The 25,829-nt window shown below is 50.9% G+C and overlaps 1 protein-coding gene and 1 long non-coding RNA gene across 2 annotated transcripts in view; both read left to right on the top strand.

The window, feature by feature from the left end:
- Positions 1-482: 482 nt before the first annotated feature.
- LOC135994989 (uncharacterized) lies at positions 483-14,986 on the top strand. The gene is made up of 3 exons (XR_010607061.1): positions 483-640; positions 12,411-12,543; positions 14,660-14,986. It is a non-coding gene; the product is annotated as an uncharacterized LOC135994989 (long non-coding RNA).
- Positions 14,987-22,684: 7,698 nt separating this feature from the next.
- The window catches only part of KCNB1 (potassium voltage-gated channel subfamily B member 1), a 113,883-nt gene continuing 110,738 nt past the window's right edge, over positions 22,685-25,829 (top strand). Inside the window, exons 1-2 of the mRNA XM_065645529.1 lie at positions 22,685-22,974; positions 24,100-24,764. Of these exons, the coding sequence (XP_065501601.1) occupies positions 24,198-24,764 (567 nt within the window). The 5' untranslated portion in view covers positions 22,685-22,974; positions 24,100-24,197. The remainder of the gene's footprint in view (positions 22,975-24,099; positions 24,765-25,829) is intronic.

Below are 25,829 nucleotides of genomic sequence, written 5' to 3' on the forward strand. Positions count from 1 at the left end.
TCAGTGGGGTAAGTGCTTATGAGAGCTGATGCGTGGAGAAGAGTGAGCCCTGGGTGCTGAAACCTGGTTAGAAATTTCTCATTTGAGCTGGACTTGCTGCCTGAAGTGAGCTGAGTGCAGGATGGGGATGCTCCCCAGGCTCCGAATATCCTAAAACCTTTCTTCCAAGCATCTGTTCCATTGCAGTACTGCCGGAGGGGCTGGCTGCCTTGAGGGAGGTAGGTTTAGGAAGAGATTTGACTGAAGGTGATGCAGCACTCAGAGGTGCTGGTGGGGAAAGTTGATAATTAGATTTTTCATCAACAAACCCAGACAGACAGACGAGCTTCCTTGCAGCAGCTTTAAAAATCTCTCCTCTGCTCTGCAGTGTACAGGCACGCTAGAATAAATAGCTGGCAGCCCTGGGTTATTCCAGGCCTTGCCTTTATTTAGCTCCCTGTCTTCTGGGAAGCTTCCTCCCACCCACGGCGCTCGGCTGGAGCCTGCAGGGTGGCAGGGTCCTCCCAGCCGCTGCCACCCGCCCGGGGACGGTGGCCTGGGCTCCCCCCGCGGGGGCAAGAGCCCGCCTGGCTCCTGGCCCCGTGCTGGTGCGAGTCCCTGGCTGCGGTTCGGGGGATCCCCAAGGTGTGTCCCTTCACAGGTACTGCAGGGGTTTCATTGCGTCCTGCCTGCGCAGCTGGGCAGGGGCTGCATGCACACGTAGAAATCGGGGGTTGCCCCTATAGCACGAAGGGTGGGGAAGCCTCCAGGGGTATGTGTGGTTCTCGCCGCCAGGGCCAGCTGTAAAATGAAGAGCTGGCAACAAACCCCCTTTTGCATGGGCTGTGCTGGGAGGGCACCGAAGAGAAGGAGCCCTGCAAGGGACGGCGTGGCAGCACAGCTCGGCACGGCCACCGCCAGCAGCCGCGGCGCCCGGCTTTCCGCCCGGCTTTCCTCCCGAGCAGCCCACGCCTGCCGGAGCGCGCTGCCTGCTCAGGCGAGGAAATAGCTCAGCCTTCTGCTGCAGAACCCTCCAGCTTTCATGCGGAGTACATTAAAAAGAAAAAAATTTTTAAAAATTAAAAAAAAAAAAAAAATCCCAGGCAAACAAACACACAAAAAATCCACTTAAAACCACAACCCCAAAACCAAAAAAATGCCACCAAAGCAGGATGTTTCCTCCTGATTCTTTCCCCACTTCATCTCTGTGTAGCGCAATAAATCTGCCTAGGATGGCCAGGGCTGGCTCGGGAGCGGCTGGGAAGGCTGAGCAGGAGCTTGGGGCAGGGGTTTCACATGCATTTTTATGGCAGCCCCCAGCCCCTGCGGGCTGGGATCTGTGAGCGTGGGCACCAACACGGGCTGGGGAGAGGCAGGGCCACGGATCCCTGTGCTGCCGTGACCACGAGGTGGAAGTGTGAGGCTAAAGATGCTTTGCATCTACTCCTTCCCCTTCGGAGCACCTGCTCTAGAAGTCAGGTTTTTTCTGAACGTCTGATAAATACCACAGAAAACATAATGACTTTTTCCCCACCGAAGGTTTGTGCAGTGTAACCTTTTCCTGCCAGAGACAGCTCTCTATAAGCACCAGACCAGGAGTGGCTTCCCCCATGTAACTAAAGACAAGGCTGCGAAGATGATGTGGCCTGCTGGCTGGGCAGATGGAGATGAGTTAGTCATGAATGTGAACAGGGCTGGGGAGTGCTGAGAGTGTCTGTCCTGGCGTGACAAGGCCAAGCTGTCTGTCCAGTGGCTGGCGGCACAGCCCTGCTGCTGGCATGTGGCATTGGCACGTCCCACGGTTTTAGCCGGGCTCCTTCACGAAGTTATAGCCCTGGTGAAATCTCAGTACGGCTTCAGAGGCTCCTCCAGTGCTAGTTAGCCATTTTTCTTAGCCAAAGTTTCTAGTTGCAGCCATTTTTCTTAGCCAAAGTTTCTAGTTGCAGCCATTTTTCTTAGCCAAAGTTTCTAGTTGCAGCATTTTTCTTCCCTTTTTGAATCACTGATTTCCTCCCGGGAGCGGGTGGGTTGGGAGGTAGCACTGTGAGTCACCGTCCAGCCCGCGGTTTTTGGGTTGGCCTTTTTCTCCCCCAGACGGAAAGGTGTTGCTCCCCCACCAGGCGCAGCAAGAGGGTCCTGCTGGCCCCTGGAGCCCCCAGGTTTGCTGCTCTGGGCACAACCCCTACGGGAAGGACAGGGTGTCCCCGGATATTTATTCTTCCCCTGCGTGAGCGATAGGACAATATTGACTGTTATTTAAGAAGGGCTCTTGGTAGTGAAGAGGCGAGAGGAGAATGAACAGGAACAGCGGGGTCACGGAGAGTTAACTCTGGTTCTCAGGCAGCTGCCCTTAGTAAATCCTGCTGGAGAGGACTTCCCAAGGAACCCGTTTCCTCCGAAAGACTCTCGCAAGTATGCAGCTGGGCCAAACAGGCAGGGCTGGTCAGCTGGGGAGAGCTACAGGATGCCTGGACACCCAGTTGAGAAATCAGCTCAAGCACCGTCTCGAGCCCCAGGGACAGCAGGGCAGTTTCTGAAGGCCACGTATGTGGTGACACGTTCGGCACTCTGTTGCACAACCACCCACAACACCGGGACTACCTGTTCACTGGTGCAGCGGGTTCCCGGTGAACAGGAATGCTTCCTCAGCCATAAAACCTCGCGATAAGTGCCTTGCTGCCGGGCCAATGTGAGCCGTGGCGGTGCCCTGTGACCTGTCGGTGGGACCAAGCAAATTCTGCTTTCCCTGCTCTGCCTGGGGAGGTGCCAGGGATGGGCAGCGCCTTCCCAGGAGCATCGGCGTAAATCCAACAGCCTCCGCACGGTCCGTGCGGCCACATCTCAGCGCTGCTGCGATTTGCATTAGCCTGTGAGACAGGCGGAGGATCAGGGATGGGGGTGATGCAGCCACTCTTGTGCTGCCAGGAATCGCGCCCAGGCACCCCAGCTCCTGCCGCCCCACTCTCATCCAAGTGCTGCTCCCTCTTTGATTGCATTAAAGCAGCTAATTGTGTTATCGGGCTGATGGCCTGGGATCCATCACAGGGTACGTGCATGCTGGGGCCTTTGTTATCAACAACAGTGTCTTTAGCCCATGGCTGAGACCTAATCCCTGAGCCTGAGCCGCGACCTTCACTTGATAAAGCAAATTCATTCATAATTCAGAGCTGCTTCTGTAGCTGGAAACTTTTCACAGGTGACTGAACGGCCTGAGGATGGCACAGCGTCAGGCAGCCAGCCCCCCCAGGGCAGAGGGGACACGGAATACGCTGTCTTTAACAGAGCTTATTTCTGTTGGGGTTTACAGCCCATGCAGAGGGGGGTGAAACAAGCCAGGACTGGGGTTTACAGCAGCTCAATGACCAGTAATTCTGTCTGGCACTAGGCGTGGGTGGATCTCGGAGCTATTTGCCTTGCAGGAGCGAGAGGGTTACTTGAACACAGGTCAGGCTTTCTGCCTCACTGAGAGCTGCTCTCTGCTTCACTGCTGGAGGCGTTTAATCCCAAGGAAAGCAACCACATGCTCTGCAGAAGGGGGCTGCACCCCCAGCTACCGTGTGTGCATGTGGTGGCTGGATCTGCTGCCCCCGGTCTCCTGGCCAAACCTCTGTTAGTCAGACCCTGGGAGGAGGTATTGATAAAAAGGAGAAACTGCAGAGATACAGCTCAGCCCCAAACCAACCTGCAGTGAAGGGGAGCAAAGCAGCCACCACCCCCAACTGCAACATGTATTTCAACAGGTTGTAAATAAAGCAGGTGCTTCAGTGCAACCCAAAATAAGTGCTGAGCAGTGGAGAGCAATTAGTGCTTCCACCTTGACGAGGAGCTGTGCCCCATGGGTCCCATCCTGCCCGGAGGGGAAGTGGGCGTTGGGGCAGAGCCCTGCAAAAGCCCGACCTTGCCCCCTTGCCTCGGGCCAGTGCTCTGGGGCAGGATGCGGATGGGGCTGAGGCCATCGCGGGGATGCAGGAGGGGGACCAGGGAGGCCCGGAGCTGCTCCGAGGTGGGCTCGGGAGATGTTCTGCCCACCGCTGAGCCCACCAGGCCCCTCCGGGGGTGTCCGGAGCCCACGGCCGAATTGCCAGGAGCGGGGCGAGCACGTCGGGCCCGGGGGGAGGGGAGGAGCGCGGCCCCTCCGCTCCGAGCGGCGGCGGCCGTGCCGCGGGGGCCGGGGATGCTCCGGAACGCGGTCCCCAAGCCCCATCTGGTGGCAGGAGCCAGCCCGGCCCCGGGACACCCTGCTCGTCACCGCTGCCTCTGCCGCTTCGGAGGGGTTTCTGCAGTGTGCTGGAAGTGACTGGGATCAAACCGTCCTGCCCCTTCCCAGGTGGGACGTGCTGTGCAGCACGGCCAGAGCCGAGCTGTGGCCCGGGGAGGACGAGGGAACCTCTCACCCCAGGCTCTGATGGGGACATGGCTCTCAGAGACCACTGTCTGTGGGACCGCTGTGGTTGAACACATGCAGATATTTTAAACATTAGCAGCTTTTCTAAGGCAGAGTGGTGTGCGGGTGAACTGGGAAGTCTTCCTTCTTCCTGCTGGTGGGAATTTGCCTGCTGCCTCGTCTCCCTCTCTGCCCAGAGCTGGCCCTCTGTGAAGGAGCCACGGGTGGCAATAGATGGCACAGCTAGGACGGGCTGGAGCCCCTGCCCTCCGTACTGTGGCCCCAAGGACACAGCTCTGCAGGGCCGAGGGCTGCGTCTGCTCCCGGTGTGCATGGCCACATTGGCCCAGGTTTGGTGTCTGAGCTGTAGGTACATAAATTGGGCAAATCTGGTGCAAAGTGGCTGCAGCAAGGCTTTGTGTTCCTAGCCAAATTTCTGCTGCAGCAAGACTTGTGTGTTAGGAGCTGAATTTCTGCTTCTGTTTCCATGCAGTGGAGAAAGAGGCTGCCAGCATCAAAGAGCATCTCTGGAAAGTTCTGTCTGTGAAAAGCCAGAGCAGCAAAGCAGCCGGGAGCTTCCCAGAGGATTCTGGGGCAAAGCGGTGATGCCACAACTCTGCTCCACGCAGGTAGATCTGCTCAGCTGGCCAGTGGTGGATGTGAGTCCTCTCTTGACGCTCAGTACACCAGGTTCAGGTGCAGCCTCTCTGAGCAGCCGCTGGTCGTCAGCACAGCATCTCTACTGCAGAACTCTCCTATGCTTTCACCTTGCTGGGTTACGGCCAGCAGGCTGTTTAAACCCAAACATTCCTTTAATTTTCATTGAAATACTGTAATTTCTGTGCTTTGAGACACACAAAACACATGGAAGAGACCCGCAGCTGCTGTGAGCTGGAGAAGCAGGTTGGGGCAGAACAGCCCAGCATCCAGACCGGTGCCTCGCAGCAGCCTGTGCGTGTCAATGACGGTTTCACAGTTCTCAGTTGGGCTCTCAAGACTCAGCAGCTTAGGGTAAAAATCCAGGGAATTCAAAATAATGTGTTGGGTGCTTTTGATTTACTTCCTGAGGGTGGCTAGCAGTAGAGTTTTATTTTGGGCTGAAATGTGTTTTGTGGAAGTTAGTGCTCACACCGGGGCTGATGTTCCCGCTGTGCTGCCCTCCCCAGGTCCAGACCCCACAAAGCAGCTGAGAAGCTCCTGTTGAGCCAGAGATCTGGGAAGGAGGCAGAGGGCTGTTGTCTGCAGTGCTGTTAGGAAGAAAGCAATTAAACCCTTTGAAATCCTCTGCACTCTGGTCATCCGCCTTCATAATATCCCTAATTGCCCTGGGAGAACCTGCTTTAAGACGGGCACTGAGGCAGATTGATTCTGCCTTGCATTGCCTCTCCAGCACTTTCTTGTTTTTTCCAGTTTGACCTCAGCAAACGCATCTTCCCCGATGACTCTGTGCTGCACGGGGGACAAAAACTCACTCTCATCACAAGACACACTTGCTGAGCTTATTCACAGCTCTGGCAGTTTGCTGGGTGTAATCTACAGAAAAATGAAAGCGGCTTTTTCCTTTCTAATGCACAACCAAGTCAGCTTGCTTCAAACACGAATAATTAAAGGCCCACGTGCATTTGTAAATGCCTCCATTTTAATTAAAAAGCAACACTCTCCTTGAAAATTTAGGCAGCTAAAGTGGCATTGTGCTTACCAAAAGAGAATGAATTATTTATTTGATATACGCTGCTCTTTAAATTACTTGGGTTTAATGTACTGCATAGACACTCTGTATTGATAACAGTGCTATTTTGCTTGCACTTAATCATCACGATTTTATTTATTTATTTATTAATAAGAACAAAAATAGCTAACACTGACCGATCTGATACTTCGCTGTGCTGCTGATGGGCTGCATTTCCTCTCAGTCTTATGTCACAATAATTGTGGTTTTGCTGTAAAGAGACTGTTTCACAGCCCGCCATAATATGTGGTGCTGTGCGTAAACCAGGACGGTGGCGTTTTTCACCATGGTGGCACTTGTCACCACGGTGGTGCTGACACTGATCTGTGTTTTGCTCTCTGTGCTTTATGGGGACTCTGTTGGTTCCAGTTCTTCTACTCACTGTTTTAATAACTCTGACTCCTCTCGGGTGTTTATTTTTAGGGCAATGTGGGCCCTGTGGTTTTTTTGGCTTCTCCTGTTTCTCCTGAAGTATTCTGCAGCTGTGGCAGCAGTTCAAGGTGAATTAGAAAAAGTCGCTAAAAGCAGAGGACAAGCTGCAAAGCTGATACGTGGATGTAGCCAGGGGCAACTGGATGACACGGCTGTTCTGGGCTGGTGCGCCTCTTCTGCATATTTTGGTTACCAATAACTCTGAGCTTTACTTTCCTAGAGTTGAATTTACCAGAAAAGAAAACTTTTGGACAACTTAGGAGACTGTGTTCAAGGGGGCTCGGTGCTGCCCTGTGCCCGTTGTTTGCAGCCATTGCACAGTGCGCAGTTGTGTCGCGGCACATGGAGCTGATGTGGGGTGCAAAGGTAAAGAGGTTTGTACAAGAGCTTTCAAGGAAAAAATTTCAAGGTAAGAGACAACCGTTGGAGCATCAGCTCTGTTTCCCTCTCAGTGGTTGCAGAGGTCTCCCTCTGGTGCAGCTTGCCTCGTTCCTGGCTTATCTAACCCATAAATTGACCTTTTTGGTACACAGCTATCTGCCTTCCCATTTGGAATTAGACTGCAAAGTTACCAAAGTTATTCCAGATAAGGTCAGTCACTACTTTCTTGTGATAATTTAAAAATGTTTCATAACAATTTTGATCCCCTCCTTCACTTTTTCTCTGTTTCAACTATTGATTGTTGCGGGTTTTATATTTGCAACACAAATCAATTGAGACTCAAGCTGCCCTGCTGCTCAGCAGCCTCCCCACTGGTTTTGCTGTGTCAGTGTTAATGTGGTACCACACCCCGTTAGTAATTGCACTCTGTTCAGACATGCAGGGATGCTGTGTGCAAACTCCTGCCTTCTTTTCCACAGTCTCTTGGTAAGCAAAGGAGTTTTGACTCTTGGTAAGATGCAATGAGCTGCTGTTAATTCTAGAACAGGCAAGACTCTTTAGCAGAAGCAGCTTAGAAAACCAGGCATTGACAGACTACAGGGAAAGTCTTATTGCATTACAGCCATTTTGAAGTGCTGGGTTGTGTTTGACAGATTAATAACAGGTTTTGCTATAATAATTTAAGGTAAAAGGACATCAGCTGGGAGGAAATGGAGCAGAGGGACCTGTGAATGCTGCTGCTGGGGACAAGGAGCTTCCAGGCTGGTCTGGCCATGAAAGGGTGAGACTAAAGTCACTGACTGTGCAAAGCGAGGTGGTTCCAGGGGTGACACTGAAAACCTTATCTGCCTTCTGAAATACCAGACCTAATTCCAGCCATTGCGATCAAGAAGACTCCAATTGTTGTAAATGGCTGCTGAGGCGTGTGTAAGGTCAGTGTGTAACTGTAATGCATATGTGAGGTTTTCATAGAAAAATCACAGCTGTATTTGGTAGGAAGGGACATGAAGACATACCTTAGTCCATCCTCCTGTACCAACCCAAGATCAATGTGTCTAGACCATCCCTGACAGATGCTTAAGCACCTTTTTCTTGGAAGTCTTCATCATGCCTCCACCCTCCAGTCTCCCTGTTCAGTCTACCCCAGGGCTTTACTGTATTTCTGCTTTGAAAGTTTTTCCCAACAGGCATCTAATTCTCACATCCTAGTATTTTTTATCTGATTCTCAGCAGATACGGAAAGCAAATAATTGCTTTCTTCTACAGGAACCTTTTGTGAACGGAAAACTCTTACCCCATCTCCGCTCTGCCTTCCGTTTTCATGACTTAATGGGCCCATTTCCCTCCATCTCTCCTTAGAGGCTGTTTTCTACATCTCTGGTCACTCCTATTGCTGTCCTCTGGGCTTTTGCCAGTTGGGGCCTCTTCTTCTTGATGAACAGTGACCAAACTTGGATGCAGGACTCCAGCTGAGGCTTTAGTAATGGGGAAGGGAAGGTTTACTTCATGTGTCTCACATACAGCTTCTCTGTTTATGAATTCCAGCATGATAGCTGCAAAAAAAAGCAAACAATGTCCGGTGGCCCTTGAGATTTGGGCACAGTGGAGATGAGGACCATATAAGTACATGGATGGATGGATGCATGGATGAAATGCAGACTTCCACCAGTTGGAAAAAAGAAACTGAGTTTGAGAAGTGGCACAGCGAGGGACAGGCTGCGAATGTGTGAGCCTCGGGTCTGCCCCGGTGAGGCCCAGCGGTGGGTGTGGAAGGACGGGCTCATTCCCACCCCACCAGGATGCACCTTGTGGACCCCTGGCCTGCATCAGGAGCCATGTGGTTGTCCCCACTGGGGACACACCAGGTGGGTTTTGTCATGCTGGTGGGCTCCCTGACCTGAGAGGGTCTGAGCCTTTTTGCCCTGAGACTCTGCTTTCGGTGCTTGTATCTGTAGGCATATTTATCTAAGCTGTTCTTCTCGTTTGATTTTCACTTTTTGGGGAAAAATGAAAAGATGAGTTGCATTTTTTCCCCCTCCCCTTCGGCCCAAGTGTTAGGCAGGAGGTTGGCAAGTGCTGCAGAGTTGGGCTCTGCAGAGGATGGCGGGGAGGCGTTCGGAGGAGCCCGCGGTGGTGGCTGGAATTCCTGTTGCCATAACAACCCAATGCAGGCCTTAAATATAGAACCAGTTTTATCCTATAGCCCCTCTCTGTCCTTTCTCCTGTAACACTAAAGCAATCAGGCTTTGCTTCCTCCTCACTGCAACCTGTTGGAGTCCAAAAGGTCAGAAATGGGTCCAGTTCTACAGCAACGTAAACCCTGGTGTGTGCAGTGTGTGAGGTCAAGAGACCCACTAGTAACAGGTTTGCTGGTCCTGCTCCATTCAGAGCTTCAGTGTGTGCGCTCTGCATACTTGTTTAGCTCAATGAAAATCCTCGGACAGGCTGGACTGAAAGAAAAAATCCCCTATCGAGAGTGGAAAATATTTAACTGCTGACACAGCCGCTTCCCTGCTGCAGCTTTGGCCGTGGTGGGAGGGAACTATCGCAGCTTGGGGCTGGAAAAGGGGCAGAGCTGGGACAGTGATGGGGACAAACCGAGGTAGAGCATCGCATCAAGCTTACTCTGCACAGGGACTGCTGCTTGTTTTCCAAAGGAAAGCTTCACTGTTTCTGTGATCTACCCTGTTTGGTTTTTTTTTTCCTTCCAAAGGGCTGTCCCCTGCGGGGTGACCCCTGCTGCTGTCCCGTTCCAAAGAGCATCAGGAGACAGCAAAGGCTCAGTGGCCATGCACTGTGTGCCAGGCAGGAGCCTGCTGCACCAGGCACAGACCAAATAGCAGCGATGGGGCATCGTTATCTTCCAGCAACTTAAACACAGCAGATTCCTCAAAGCAGACACCTCCAGGAAAGATTTCTAGAAGGGAGGAGAAAGGCTGAGCACTGCAGGGTGCCGTGGGGAGCAGGAGTGTGTTGGGCAGCCACGTACGGTTGGTACCAGGGTGCAGCGAGGCTGTGGAGCGCAGTTCTCCTTCCCGCACACTCCTGGGGATGGGGATGCTAACAAACCCAGCTGAAGTCCCTCACCTTGTGGAAAAAGGTCATCACATAGAAAATTCACTGCATGCTTTGGTATCTCCAGTGTATGATTACACAGCAAAACCATCTGTTAAATTTATGTTTATTCTTCAGTGAACTGCATAGATGTTTTCAGAAATTCATGCTCACCTTTTATTTAAATATTGGGTTTTATACCATAGAACAGGAAGAGTCCCACGCTGTGGAAATTATTTACTGGTGCAATATAGTGGGAGAGCTCCCAGGCTCCTGACTCCACTGTGGTGTTGGTTTTGTTCTGTTAGTGTAGTTGGTGTAATTTCACTCTTTGTTATATTAGAAGGATACTTGGATTGCAAAATCAAGCAACCGACTTATATGAAATGCTAACATTAAGGTTTTCTCATGAAATCCTAATTCCTCTCCCTTGTTAATCTTCAGAGAGGTGCAACCTGCAAATGTCAGCTGAAGCCCTTTTTTGTTATTCTCTAGTAACAAACTCATTCCAGTTAATGTTGTATACTTTTCCCCTGATCTGGTCATTGAAAATAGCTAATTTTCCTGAAGCAGTCTTTGATTCCTACTAGAGACCAATACCTGATGTAGAAAATTCCAACCTGAGCAGTTTTAATTTTGGCCAAGTTACAAGTAAATGAATACAGAATAACTTGGTTGGGTCAAGCAGGTATCTTTCAAATGCAGCAATAGAAGGCAGCTCTTCTGAATTGACTGTTTCATCATTTTAGATTTATTTTCTTCCTGTGGACCTCTTCTGAATTAGAGTTGAAAGACCCACAAATCCCAGGGTTTAACAAGGAAAGATGCTGCCTTGGGATGTTACAACCAGAAAAGAATGTCAGGGTTCAATATAAACTGAAAATTGAGTAAAAGAGCAAGGGCTTGCCTTCCATCAGCTGGTGATCTTCTTCCACTTCTCTGAATGTTTGTTGAGAATTGTTACTGTGCTGCTTTTTAACCCAACTAATGTATTGACTAGTCTCTTGGGATGAGGAACTGGTAGAAAAAATTGCACTCAGAAAATACCATTGCTGTACATCAGCTTTGTAGCTGTGAGACTGCAGCTTTGCTGCTGAGTGTCTGAGGGTGCTTGGGGGGGCTCCAGCATCCTGTGAAAGTCCTTTCAAGTAACTAAACACTAGATACACTCAAAGACAACTGCATCCTGAAGGCATATTTCAAGGGGAAAACATAACTGTCAGAATCTATAGGATGTAACTTGCAATTAAGTTTGCACATTCATCCGTTTTCTTGCAAATCCTTGGGTAGATGGGAACTAAATATAGCTAATGGACTCATGAGCTCAAGTACACACAACGCTGTGCTTTTATTTCTACAGAATGAACCTCAGGGTCTGGGCAGAGGGTTGATGGTTCTTGATGGCAACATAACGAGTGAGAACTAGAGGGAAGATGCTCTGGAGTGACTCAGCATCACGACTGTAACTATAAAGTGCATTGGTGCAATATTTAGCTGGTGGAAAAAAAAAAGTCTTGTTGGAGTTTAGGGTCCCAACCCAAACAGTGGTGGCCCAGTAGACCTGCACACCGCCCAGCTGGGCAGGAGATGCTCAGGTGGGCGTTTAGGGGATGCTGTGTTTGTACTGGTGTTCCCCAAGGGCCAGAGCTGCTCTGCACAACCTGCCTGGCTCAGAGCAGCCCTGGTGTCCTCTCACAGCACCAAGAGCTGCTACCCTGTGCAGCTTTTTCCCTGACGGACCAGTCACATTTGAAGCAGGGAAGAGGTGATGGCAGCTGCTTTGATGACCCTTTATTCCAGACCTGGGCAGACCTGTTTCTCTCTGAGAGCTAAGCAGGACTTTCCAGTGCCTTTGGTAAGCCTGGTGGTACCTGGCATGAAGGAACTGAATGACTAGGGCTTGCTTTGCTTGTGATTGCTGACATTTATATGTGCCCTCCTGCAGGGCACTGGCTGGAGAGTGCATCTCCTCCCAGGCTGCAGCTTTGCAGCTGCTCAGTGCAGAAACAGCCCCTGCTCTTTTTTGGAGGTGCTCCTTCAGTGTCTGGAAAGACTGTGTGTAAACCTGAACACTGTGAGCAGGCCAGTGGATTTGCTTGTATCTACAAAGTCATTCCTCCTCAAAATGTGCTTTAGTCCATGTTAGGGCTGGAGCATCACATTTCTCCTGATCAAGCAAATGGTTGGGAGATTTGGTCTCAGATTGCACTGCAAAGACTTGTAAAGCAAACCACTGAAGTTCCTGGGATGGTTCCCCAGACATTGCTGCTTGTTTGTGCTTGTTCCTATCCTAATTAATCCTTTTCCACAGGGAAACCCTTGTTTTAGTCAATTTCTTGCAAAATTGAATTGGTCTTTCTTGGTTTACTAAATTAAAATCTGTAAGGATGGATGTTTTAAGAATAGACGCTTTGAGACCTGCAGTTCACATTGTTGATTCTGACTTTACAGCAAGAAGACAGGAGCACGTCCTCTCCGCGCACCCATCAGTACAAGACAAAGGCAGGCTCTTCAGCAGGCGAGAAAGAGACACCGAGGGACAGTGTTTCCAATGTCCCACGCTCAGTGGTCTGGAACTTCCAGGGTGAGTTGTACCTGTGCAACATTACTTCAGCGCTTTGCATGGCTGCAGTAGGACACGCTCCTTAACTTAAAGGACACGCTCCTTAACTTAATGGACACACTGAATTCTTCTAGAAGGACCTGCTGGTGGCCAATGTCATCTCAGCAGCCGTGGAGAAGAGGTCAAAAGCTGCCAGGACCCAGCACTGGGGAAGCTGAACAGCTGAGCTATCCTCAAGTTATTGTTACAGAAGCTTCAAGCAAATCTAGTTTTTATTACAGAATAAAATACTTACATTTGTTACCCAGAAGGAACTACACAAGCTCAAAAATTGTGCTTTTTACAATGCATCTTCATTGAATTCCCTCATCTGCAGTGTTCCTGGGGGCTATTAGCTGCTTTAACTGGAAAAGTAGCTGCTGGGACCCTGGGTATTTGCTCTCAGAGGCGTCATGTTCCCTGCAGCCTCCAGCCCCTGGGATTCACTCAGCCCACATCAGCCTCCAAACCGCTGCTCCCCATCTCCTTGCCTCCTTTCCTGTGTGAGCCGGGCTCAGGAGAGCAAAGACCAGGGCAGGAAGGGATCGTGGAGCCACACGTGGCACCTCAAAAGTCAAATCACATTTTACCAGGACATTTTCTGATGAGAGGAGAAAAAAAAACCCGTGCAGGACAAATAGCTTTGGGCTAGGAACAAATTGTAGCTGCTTTATGGAGCTTAAGATCTATTGAAATGATACTTGTGTAGCCCTTTGTAATCAGAAAAGTTGAATTGCCGCTTGGTGTCCCTGAGCCCCCTCTGTGAATCAAAGGGACTGGTCTGGGCAAGGCAGGCAAAGATCACTCGCACACACACTGAGCTTGAGGAGGAGGTTTTAATGTGTTGCTGAGCAGAGGTATTTAATTAACCTCCTCTATTGATTTTGATGGAGAATCACCTTCACTTTTTATGTGCAAGAGAAAAAGAACCTGTCTGAAGAGCAGCCATCTGTAAGACAGCCAAATGAGTGCTGGGATGGGCTCGGTTCACTCACCTCTGGTTTTCCAGTGCAAGGCTGTGGCTGACCTTTGTGAACGTGCCAGAAAATAGAGACAGGGTGAGGGAGTTGAGTAACACTGGAGAGAACATCTCCATATGCCTTATGTCCCCCCAGCACGCAGGGTGGTACAGGAGGTGTGGAGAAACTCCCCTCTCCTTCCAGCAAGGGAGCAAGAATGTCCAGGCAGAGACAGCCCATGGGGAGGACCTGCTCTGCACTGGGATAGAAGGGAAGGCGGATATCCCTTAGCATCAGCGCCCAGGGCAGAGGATGCCAGTGTTTCCATCTGTGGTATATGGGCTAATGTGAACTTGAAAGGCCATCAAAGGGTTTTAGAGAACAATTGTGAAATATTGAAATGGCTGCTTGCTCTTCAAACATGACAGTGGGTGAGAAATTTTGGAGTTTGCTGGGATTTCCTGATTTACTGGGACGTAACTGCTTGTATTGAGGGCCTTTTAAATTTTGCATTACGTTGGCTGGGTAGTTAACATTTAATGTATGGAAAAATACAAAGGTAGGTAGCTGACAACACTCTTAAAAGTCTCTATTATGATCCTGAGGAATCTTTGCTCTTTTTTTTTATTATTTTTTTTTTTACTTCAGTTACTGGAAAGGCAGAACACAAACGCTAGGAGCAGGGGGGGAAACCTCATTGTATCAGGGACCATGTGAAAGGGGAGGGTCAGAAGCTTGCAATCTGAAAGATGGGGAGGACATAAGGACAGGAGCTGGCCCCCAGTTAGTGAAGCCTGTGACTATGTCAAGTCCTTGCGTCTCATCACTGCACTTAAACCAGCCCTATGTGCTGGGACTCGCTGGGCTGAGGACTTGGAGCCCTGGGCTGGGTGCTGCCCATGGGTGTGACATCTCTACAGGGCACCTGTGACACCCCCTCCTCTGCACAGGGCAGGAAAACTTCCCCAGTCTGGGGCCATGCTGCTGCTTTTCAACCTGGGGCCTTTTCTCCCTGTCCCTTCAGACCCCTGTTCTTCCCAGCCCCCAGGACTTGCCACCTGCAGAGCCACAGGAGCTTAGCCAGATCGTGTCTTTTCGTCTGCTTGAAAACAGGTGACAATCATTTCTGTCTTCCACAGCGCGCCTGAGTTCTGCGGAATCCCCCTCCGGAGCTGGCAGGAGCGCAGACAGGAGATTTCAAAGGCTTCCCTCCAGATTCTCTGCCCTTTCCGCAGAAGCAGCCTGATGTACTTTACAGAAAACCTGCATTGCAACTGGTTTTGCAGAAAACAAAGCATTCACCAGAATTCTTAATTCTGTGTTCTCATGAAGAGTTTGGACAGCAAAATGCCTTTTAGGGCACTCCAATGCTAGGAGTTCAGTGATGATAGCAAATTTACTTCAAAAAAAAGTAAAGCCCTTTTTGGATGTTTAGTCACTCTGGAAATTGAGTCTCAACAGGACAGGGATGGTTGGGTCAGACACTGAAGTGAAAGTTTTGCTGCAAGGCTGTTGGGAATTTTGGTGCCTGAATCTAAAGTGGTTGGGGATGGGGTGGGTTTGAGCCTCTTTGTGCTGAAGGACTTAGGCAAGGGTTTCTGCCCTCTGGACAAGTGCTTGGTGCTGGGGTATTAAAAAAAAAAAAAAATCTGCTTTTCACCCACCTTTTCCAGCTGCATCTTTGACAAAGTGACCAGTAAGCAATGCACTGAAAGATGCAGCACACAAAATTGTTTTTAGGAGGGTCGTCAGACTGAAAATTCCTGGAGGAAGGAGAAATGTCCCTGGCATACTCAGAGAGGGGCCATCCAAGCATCCAAAAATGGGATCTTAAGATGGCTTCATCCTCAGATTTTCCTCCTGGTAAGCTCCAGATTACTCTTTGCTCCATTGCTGGTTCTTCCCAATCCTGCTCTGCTGCCCCGTGTTCCCCATGGGCACTGTGCAGTAACCTGGTGTCGAAATCTGGACCTGCAGCACCCTCTGACCCGGGTATTGCAGCAATTGCTGCTCTGCTCTCAGCATCCTCCGCTCCTGCCGAGATGAAGGAAGCAGAGCTGCACTTTCAGTAGGTTATTGCAGTGTTTTCATTTTGTACTATTACATCCAATTTGTTCTTTTTGGTTAGCTAGTGCTGGGTATTACTCCCCTGCAGAACTCATATATACAGCAAAAAGGGCATGTTTAGAAGAGCGTACTAAAATTCATGGAGAGTGGTGCTGTCCCATGTGAAGAAGTTTAATCCGAGACGGCCTTCAAGAATGGCTTATTGCAGCCTTCTGCATCATTCACAAACACTTTGGGGAAAAACAGAGAAGGAGAACAGAGTGTTAGAAAAGCTGCTTTAAAACGGTCTTCATAATCCTGCAAATTTAAATGTATTTTATTAAAGGCAAGTTACACATGGAGAATAACCAAGAAAGGCTGGAAGTGACCCTTCTGAGAGGTAATTGATGCTATTCCTGCAGCTGTGACTGGATGTCACTGAAATCAAAGCTCTCCCCTCTCCAAGGAGCCTGCCCCATTGGTGGCACAAGCCACCCAGCCTTTCCTGCAGGAGCTGCCCCCAGGGGAGCCAGACACCTTGGTACTAGAGATAACATTAAATAGTTGCTTGAAATTACATTTTATCCCTCCTCGTGTCACTTTGCAGCCATTGGCATGAGGCTTTCTGACCCCAAAGCAGTTCCAGCTGTTGTTGAATGGCACAAAGGAGGAGAGAAGGAAGAACGCGTTTACTCAAGGCTTAGGGCAACTGAGATCAGGGAATGGCCCAGAAGGGGTGGATTCATGCCAGTTTTTCAGATCCTGACTGTTTTCTGCCAGTTCCTCATAAAAGATGAGCAACAAAAAGCTGAAGCTGTTGGGTACCCCTGTCAGCCTTATTCTCACTGAGACATGCAACTCCTGTAAAAGCTTCTGCCAGGGATGGCAGGAGCCTCTGAGAAACGTGTCCGCCACTAACTGCAATAGTGGGGACAAGGCAAACAATCTTGGTTGGAATCACTGAAGGATATCTCCTAAGATTTAAAGTACATTTAGCTGCTCATTCATCCCTCACCACACGCAGCTTTTGGCAGGTCACTTTAATCCTTCTCAGCCTCTGTTTCCCTCTATCTGAAAGGGGATATTGTGGTACTTTCCTCCCAGCAACCACCTGAAATTGTTCTCTGACTGCAGAGTCCTTTTAGGATTCACATATGCAAGAACAGAGCGATTCTTACTCTTATTATTCTGAGAAAACTCGCCAAGATTCAGGCCATTCAAGTGATGGCATTTTTCCAGGATTAGACCTCGAAGTAGATTTTATCTGTTGGCTGAGATATGTGTTTGCTTTGCCTCTACGGCTGAGCTCTCAGCCTGTGTTTATTAAAGAGGAGCTGGGCAAGAGAAACCAGGGATGGAAATCGAGTGGTTATGGGGCAGGAGCAAATCCTAGCAGGAGCGCGGTTCAGGTCAGCTACCTGTTGTCACCTCCCCACATTAAGGAACCATGTCTCCAAGCTCAAGTGGAAGTTGTTTAGGGAGGGAACCTGACTTTTCATCTCCTGCTCCAAGGGTGCTGTGAGGAGCCGCATCCTGGAGTGCCCTTTAGAGACCCAGCTCCTCTGCAAGATCACAAGGGATTGCTGGAGAGAGTCCAGTGGAGGGACACAAAGATGATGAGGGGTCTGCAGCATGTTTTTTATGAGGAAAGGCTGAGAGAGCTGGGTCTGGTTAGCCTGGAGAAGGTAAGCTGAGAGGGGATGTTATTTATGCTGATAAATATCTCAAGGGTGGGTGTCAGGAGGAAACGACCAGACTCTTCAGTGGTGCCCAATGACAGGATGAGGGGCAACAGGCACAGACTGAAGCACAGGAGGTTCCATCTGCATATGAGGAGAAACTTCTTTGAGGGTGGCAGAGCCCTGGAACTGGCTGCCCAGAGAGGTTGTGGAGTCTCCTTCTCTGGAGACATTCAAACTCACCTGGACACCTTCCTGTGCAGTCTGCTCTGGTGAATCTGATCTCCAGAGGCCCCTTCTAACCCCAACCACTCTGTGATTCTGTGGACCCTGGCTCTCCCCAAAGTCTGCCCAGTCTACCTGCAGTCAGCATTTGGCTGGTGTGCCGCAGACCCTGGAGGCTGTGAATGGCCATTTGCAGTTCTCAGCAGCTGGGTGGAAAGCAGCCTGCATGGATGGGCACTTGGTCAGCCCTGTGAGACAGAGGTCACATCTCCACTGCTGCAAAGGCTGGCTGGCCCCACCAGCTCTGCTGCCCTCCTGACCGATGCCGAGGTGGCTAACACGAGCCTCCAGCCCTTCAGGGGCTGCTAAATCTGCAGTTGCTGAATAACACAGCAAGGCCAATTGCTTTACAAAGCTTGGTGCTTAAAGCAAAATGTTAGATAACGTATTGTAAGTGGATGTTTTGACAGGTGCCAGCCCTGCCTGAACGACACAAGCTGGGAGGATGAAATGTCTCCCTGGACCGTTCATAGGGTGCAGGGGCTGGTGGGATCCTGCTGCCACTGGTCCCTCCTGGGTGGGACAGGGACCTGGGGCCACAAGGATTTGGCCTATAGTGTTGATAGGTAGGAGAAAATTAGTTTGTCAGGTCATCTTGCAAATTCCCTAGCAGGGGGGTGACAGGGACAAATTGGCACATTGGGGGCTTTTTATTCCTCAACCATCAGAAAATTTTGTATTTTTCCTTGCTGAAGTAATTGGCCTCAAACTTGATGAGAATAAGACAGACATGGCCAGGAGGTGATGTTTTACACACCTGGATACCTTAGGGAATAGGCTGGTGCTTCTGCAGCTTTAAGTCGGTCCCCCAGACTCACCCTCATCAAGATAAGAGGGAAGGTGAGTCTGATGGAGCCAGTCATGGGAAGAGAAGCTGTGGAGCGTGCGTTTGTGGTCAGTGAGCGCAGAGAGGAAACTTAGTAGATGCGAGGGAGGAAATGCACATCCTGGGAAAGGCAGAAAGCTGGAGCCAAGAGCGATGGTTCCGAATGCGCCTTGTGGGAACCTGAACCAGAAGCTTCTCTGATAACCAATTTGCACTGGCGTGTTTCCTGCCCTCTTCCTGAAGGTCAAAGGAGCCCAAAAGCCGACTAAGCTCCAAGAGCTTGCAGAGCGGTGCCAGGCCAGTGGGATGCAGCTCTGGTCTGCCCTTCCTCGAGGAAGCAGGAGGAAGGGAAGCATCCTGCAACGGGGGCACTTTGGGCACTCCTGGGACTTCAAAATGCATCTTAAAAGTTTAGGTAAGATGAAAAATTCAACTTTTTACAGCACGGGGTCCCCATGCGGCTACTGTCCTCCCAAACATGAGAGAGGGCTGCCCTCACCTGTCTTTTCTCTTCCATAGCTGAGAGAGTATTCAGAGACCTTGCTGCCTGCCAAGGGGCTCTCTGGTCCCTGCTGAGACCTCTCCGCTCTTCCTCCCTCCATCTCCTGCTTTTGCAGATATCCAGTCCAGCAACTCAGCCCTCCCAGATCCTTTGGTGCTTCTCTGAGGACCCAGAGAGCACAGCAGGGGTCAGGGCCTGCTTTCTGGACCGAGCTGTTGTGGACTTATAAATTCACATAAACAGTCTGGGGAAGGCTTTCTTTTACCATGGTGAGAGGAGGAGCTGGTAGAGGGCAAAAGTGAATGGTGGAGCATGCTGGGGGGACAGGCCAGGGGCCAGGAAGTTCGTGGCCACCAAGGCTTCCCCCCTGCCTGCAGAACCTGCTCCCCTGCGGCACCGCAGGTTGGCAGCTACAGCTGAACTCCTCCAAAAGGGGCTTTCAGTGAGGGAGAATGTGATGATGGAGCCCAGCTGCTGCTGACGCTGCCATCCGAGCTCTGCCTGTGTTTTTCAAGGAAAGCCTTGTCTCTTTAAGGTTCATTTTTGGACTGTATTTCACTGTCTGTGCCCAGCATTTTTCCCTGGTGTTCCAGTATTTCCATGCTTCTGGGCTCTTGGTAGCTGAAACCACTCCACACTATGGATCTCAGTCCTTTTTGCACTTTCCGACACTTGTTACAGACCTCTGCCAAGAAATCTGATTTTTTTTTCCCATTTAAGGGAAAGAATTTTGGAGTATAAAAGAAAATCTCCATTGTACCTAAAGTGTTTCTAGGCTGGGAAGAAAATCCCTGGAAACTCAGGGAATCCTTAAAGGGACATAATACGAAACACTCTGTAACAGAGACAGTTTATTGTGTGTGACCAGATTTCCTACTCACAAGTACAAGGCCCTTGGGCTGCAAGAACAATACAAGTTATTGTTACATCTATAACTCATTTTAGAATATGAAACCCAGCATCCCCTCAGCATCAGGAACCAGCCAAAACTCCCTGGACCACCAAAGCTGCTGCGTCCATCTCTGCTGGAAACCCATTGTTCCACATACCATTGCTGTGATGGGGCTGAGCACTTGTTTACGGATGAAGAGCCTTTTCTCACAGTCCTTTGTTTTTTCTGTGACCAATAAAATGATATAAATCAGCCTCTGTTCTTGCTTCGCAGGATGGACAGGAAGATGCCAGACTGTTGTATAGGCGTGGGTGTTTGTGAAGATGTGATACTTTTCCATATGCAGGCAGAGGAGTCACTGCAGATCAGCAGAGGGATATTTCCACGTTTAGATTCAGCCTATTTCCCTGTTGTGTTGTTGCACAGCAAACATGGTCTTCCAGACCTTTTCTGCCTGGCAGGTGAGATCCAACGTATATACCACTGACTGTAAGCCCAGGAGAACACATATTTTCCCTGCTCTGCACATTTCCTTTAAAGTACTTGTGGTTTAAGGTGTTTTCTTGTCAACAACTGCTGTAACACCTGGAAAGGAACACGGTTTGCCATGGACTTCATTCAAGCATTTGCCTGCTTCCATAGGCTGTGGAAATAACAAACCATATATTAAGTTTGCAGAAGCTCAGCATACAAAAATATCAGCTGAAAGGAATATCCAAAACAAGAGTGGGTTAGATAACCTTGGAGAAGAGCAAGCAGGCTGCACATTTCTGCATCCTTAGGCCTGCACTGCCCCTTGCTGACAAACTCTCCACCATGGGACAATAAATGCTGCAGGCAACAGACACCCTGGGGTTGGAATCGTCCTCTCCTCTCCCCAGACTCTTGCATCACCTCAGGCACGGCCAGCTGGAGGGTCTGCCCTGGACAGGGCTCCCTCTCTCATCTTCTACCTGAGAGTCCAGTATGATTTTTCAGCATTGGCAAGAAGATGTGTGTGAAAGGGTGAGCACACAGCAGTGGAGGAGTCTGTGCTTCCACACTGACCCTTTGGGTGCCCCCCTCCACAGCTGGTTCTCTGGCCTCTCAGCAGTACACATGAATTACATCGGCAGGGTAGGAAGAGTGATGCAGGAAGATATAAATGTCCTGCTAATAAACCTGAGCTGCCTTTCTCCCAGTGATTTAACTGCACTGAATCTGATGCATCTCCTGCATTAGGCTACTTGTCATTCTCCCTCCCAGCATCCTCTTCCCGCAGCAGAGCAGCCTGCATTTGTCACAGGGGGAGATAATATGCTCTGGATGCCAGTGCTAACAAATAACTTGCTCTCCTACAGCACCTGCCAGCTGGAAGTTTCAAAGCACTTTGTAATCATTAACAGATTTAGCTTCCTAGCCCTGGTCAGGGGTTTTCACCTCTGCTGTAAGAGGAGTGAAATAGGGTCGGGAGGTGAAACGATAAGAAAGTATGAGGAGAACTGAAGTGTTCTGGATGCTGTTTGTAGGTTTTCACGCGGTAGGGGGAGCTACTTCAGTGCAGGGGCACTGGGCTGGGATCAAGCTGGTCAGCAGGTTTTATTTGTAATCCTTCCCTCCACCTCCCTCCTGGGTGATCTTGCTTTTCTATATCTTAATTTCCTCATCTACAAAAGGAAGGTAGTGACCCACTTCTCCTTCTAAGAAATTTTGAAATATACAAATGATATATAATTGTAGGAGGTACTGGAGAAAAAAAAAACCAACCAACCAAACACTGTTTAGGATTTCAGAAAGCTGTTTCTAACAAAGATGTGGACATTCAAACACCAGATATAATAGCATAACATTGACATTGTGTACACTGGGCAATGGGAGCCAGGTTGGGGCTGGAGAGAGAAGCATAGGAAATGTGAAAAAGCAAGACTAAGAGTCTTTTTCTGTAGTTAATCACATAAAATCAGACACTGGGCTCATATTTTAGAAACCTAGTAGTAGGAACTGTCATTATAGTTCAAGAGCCATGGCCAATCAATGCGAGAGGAGAAAAGGCTAACGAGCACTGCTGTGTGCCTCTGGTACATCAGCCTAAGCAGGTGAACTGCATTGAGTGATGATAATTTAGCCATTAAATGGTGCTAATGGAGCTCCTGGCGAGGTCCATTTGCCCTGCTGGGGGTGAAGGAGGAAGGCAAGAAGGACAGAATGGCAGAATGATCATTGGAATGCTGTGCTGTTGCCTGGAAAGTCACCCTTTTCTACATTTTTGCTGTGTTTTTAGGTTAGTAAATGTTCCCTTAATTATATTTATAGTCTTAACTAGCAGTGGAAATCCGCTGCTATTCTTCCTATCTGTATCTGCAAATATGCACAACCATCCTGGGAACAGGCTCTTTTATTTGATGAGGGGCTGTTGGAGTGAGAACAAGGGTCTTGTTCACTCCTTGCAGACAAGGTGATGTGCAGCCTTACTGAGCTCCGCGGGTTCTGGCTCAGCAAGCAGGCCCTGGAAAGCAGTAGGGCCCTGCTGGGCTTATCAGTGCTCTCTGCTCATCGTTTTCCTTCTGGCACAAATTCTTGCTCCTGTTTTCATGGGTGAAACTACCGGGAGCTGGAGGACGGTGGAAATAGACCTATCTTCCTGAGGAGGGGTGCTGCGGCCCTCCACCCAGTGCACGTCTGTTCCATGCGCCGCCCCCACTGTAAAGCAGCCCTGGGGCGGTGGGGCCCGGCCAGGAAAGTGTTAACCTTCCCTGCAATGCTGAATCCCAGCTCACGGTGGAGCTGCCTTCCTCTCTTCAACCCCCAACTTCCAATTCACTCCAAACAACTCCGGGACAGAATTGCAGGGAAAAGCTGAAGGTTCAGACTAGACTTGTTGATCTCCGTTCCCAGGCAGCAGAAGGAAGTACCGGAGCTTTCCTTTGTGCCTGCACGGAGAGAGAGCTGGGGAGGGGGCGGGGGAAGATGCGGCTTCAGCGTTGACAGTAGGCAGGAGTGAAGAGCCGCAGCCGAGGGAAGGCCTTGGAAAGCTTCCTGCCGAGGGATCCGATTTACCTCGTTTCCCTTCCCCCTCCCCCCGAGCTCCGTGGACAGCCGGGAGCGCGGCCGCCATCCCTCCGCCTTGAGGCTGCCCGCGGGGGGATGCGAGCGGGGCCGCCCCTGCTGCCCGCCCCGCCGCAGGATGTAGCTGCCCTCGGCCCCGCACAGCCCCGCACCCCCTCGCTGGGAGCGCGCAGGAGGAGGTAGGTGCGGGTCGGGTTCGGGCCAAGGGAGAGGAGCCGTTCCCCGTGTGTGGCGGCGGCGGCCGGGGAGCAGCCCCGGCGGCGGTCTGGAGGCAGCGGTGTATTTCGTTTTGGGGACTGGGGGGGACCTGGATCGGCGGGGAGAGGGGCCGAGACCCCAGAGCTGTGCCGGCTGGGCATGGAGGAGCCGTTTCTTTCTGCGGCAGGGTTTCTCTTCGTGCCATCTTGTGTAAGCAACAGTGCTCAGGGCTGTCATAGCCACTCGGTTTTGCAAGGAAGGCTCAGGGTTTTACCTTATTCCGATTTTTCCCTGATTTCCCTGTGATGCAGAGGTCGGCGTGGGGTGTGTGGGGAGGCGTCCCTGGGCAGCCCGGAGAGGTAGAGTGCGTCGTTAGAGTGGCTGGAAATACCCCCTTTTCCCAACCCCAGCTCTTTCCTCGGGGAAATTTGCAAGGCTGGAGTTATAAAAAGCCTCCGCATCTCCCTTCCGTCTCTATGGCTGGGCAGGGCTGGGGGCATCGCCGGGTCCGAGGAGAAGGACTGCCCCGGGTGGGTCGTGGGGGGTACCCGGGATTTGGAGTCCGCGGTCCGGCAGGGCCCTTGTGCGGGCGGGAGCGGCGGCGGGGCCGGGCGGCAGCAGCGGGGCCCGAGTACTAGGGAGACGGCGGTGGCGGAGCCGGTCCGCTCCGGGTCGGCCAGTGCGGGATGGGGGACAACGTGCCAGCGCACCCCTGGCTAGCCGCCCGGCGGCTTTGGGGGCGCATTGCTGAGCGGTGCTCGGGGAAGCTCTGGGCCCTCCCCTATCAGTCGGCAGCTCCCAGCCTTTTGCTAGCAGAGGCTCCCGGGGCCGTACTCAGCCTCCACAGCTTCCCCGGACGGGCTGTGCAGGCGACCCTCCCGGACAGAGGCGGGGAGGCGGGGGGGACAGCCGGCCGCCGCCCGGGGGAGCTCGGCGGCAGCGCCCGGGCCGACACGTGGGAGCGGGCGGCCTCCAGCACCGCGGACAGCGCCCGCCGCGGAGCGCGGTTCAGCACCGCGGGCGCGGACAGCGCCGCCGCTGAGCGGATTAGCGGCTCAGGCCGCGCCGAGGCGGCGGGCGCGACCCGTGGTTGTTGTGTCTTGCAGCTCTGGGGCATGGAGGGGAAGGAGAGGTGAGGAGAGCCGGCCCCCAGCGCCCTGCCCCACGCCGCACCTTGGAGCGTCCAGCCTGAGGGGGACCAGCGATGCCTCTGGGGATGAATAAGCATGGATCTCGCTCTACTACCTCTTTGCCTCCGGACCCCACGGAGATTGTCAGGAGCAAGGCCTGCTCCCGAAGGGTCAAGCTTAACGTGGGGGGGCTGGCCCACGAGGTTCTTTGGCGGACCTTGGACAGGTTGCCGCGGACCAGACTGGGTAAGCTCAGAGACTGCAACACGCACGACTCCCTCATGGAGATCTGTGATGACTACAACCTGGAGGAGAACGAGTACTTCTTTGACAGGCATCCCGGGGCATTCACCTCAATCTTGAACTTCTACCGTACTGGCAAACTGCACATGATGGAGGAAATGTGCGCCTTGTCCTTCAGTCAGGAGCTGGACTACTGGGGGGTGGATGAGATCTACCTGGAGTCCTGCTGCCAGGCCCGCTACCACCAGAAGAAGGAGCAGATGAATGAGGAGCTGAAGAGAGAAGCTGAGACACTGAGGGAAAGGGAAGGGGAGGAATTTGATAACACTTGCTGTGCTGAGAAAAGGAAAAAGCTCTGGGACCTCCTGGAGAAGCCCAACTCCTCTGTAGCGGCCAAGGTAAGATCTACTCATTTCTTCTCAAGCCTTGTGTGTATTGACTCATGCCTCTGATGCTTGCTTTAGCATCTGGGCACTTGTGGCTGGGTGGATTCTGTGAATGAAGGGGAGAAAGGCCTCCCAGATGCAAACAAGATTTAATGTTTCGTTTTTGAGTAGCTTGGAAGGGATCTGGTTTGAGCTTCCCTGGGGCAGTCTGGGCTGCTCAGTGTGGGAGAAGCTCCACTGACCCCTGGGTCAGCATACACTCATTGCTGTGATTGGAGGTTAGTAGACTTGTTATACAGTGGCCTGTCTTGGTGCATTTTGTAATAAGTGATTTATTTGGGCCTCAAACATGTGGGTCTCCTACTGCTTAACCAAACTGGCTTTTAAGAAGTGGAAATATACTTGAACTCTTAGACCTGGGTCCAGTCAAGAAGTAATGCCTTCCTTTCTAGGCCTTGATTTAAAATTCTATGGTAAAATCTTCTAGTTACTTGTATCATGCACTCCTAGGCTGTGAGTCTACTAAAACCAGCATTTGGATTTCATTCTTTACCTGACTCCAGCCTATTTTAAGTCTCCTTTGCAATACTGCTGCAGCTCTGTCTCTGTCAATAGTTGAAGTGCTGCTTACTTTGAAGTTGGTGCCAGTGCAACGATCTGTTTGAAGGTCTTTAGAAGATAAGATCCATGTTACGAGAAACCAATATCAGAGTTGGCTCTGATAATTTAGCTGTCTCATGTTAGTCACATTCTTTAGTGAGGAAAATATCTGCGAACACAATGATTCAGTAACCATGGGGACAAAAGTGAAGGGGGAGAGGTTGAAAACTGTGGGATGAATAATTGAAAAGCATGAGAGACTGAGCAGTAGGGACCTAAACTTGAATTTTCTGTGTATCAGTGTTCTCACAGTATGGCAGAGAAGTAGAAAGAGGCCTGAGCTACCTCTTTAATGTCACCTCTCTGCTGTATGTACATTTGCGAGTGCAAAGCTTGGCTCTATCCCATAGGAAGTCTGGCTTTGGGCTGCTTATGAAAACACATGGCTTATTTACCTCTTCTCTCTTATCAAAATGT

The sequence above is a fragment of the Caloenas nicobarica genome, chromosome 15 (assembly GCF_036013445.1).
Source record: "Caloenas nicobarica isolate bCalNic1 chromosome 15, bCalNic1.hap1, whole genome shotgun sequence".
Lineage (NCBI taxonomy): Eukaryota > Metazoa > Chordata > Aves > Columbiformes > Columbidae > Caloenas > Caloenas nicobarica.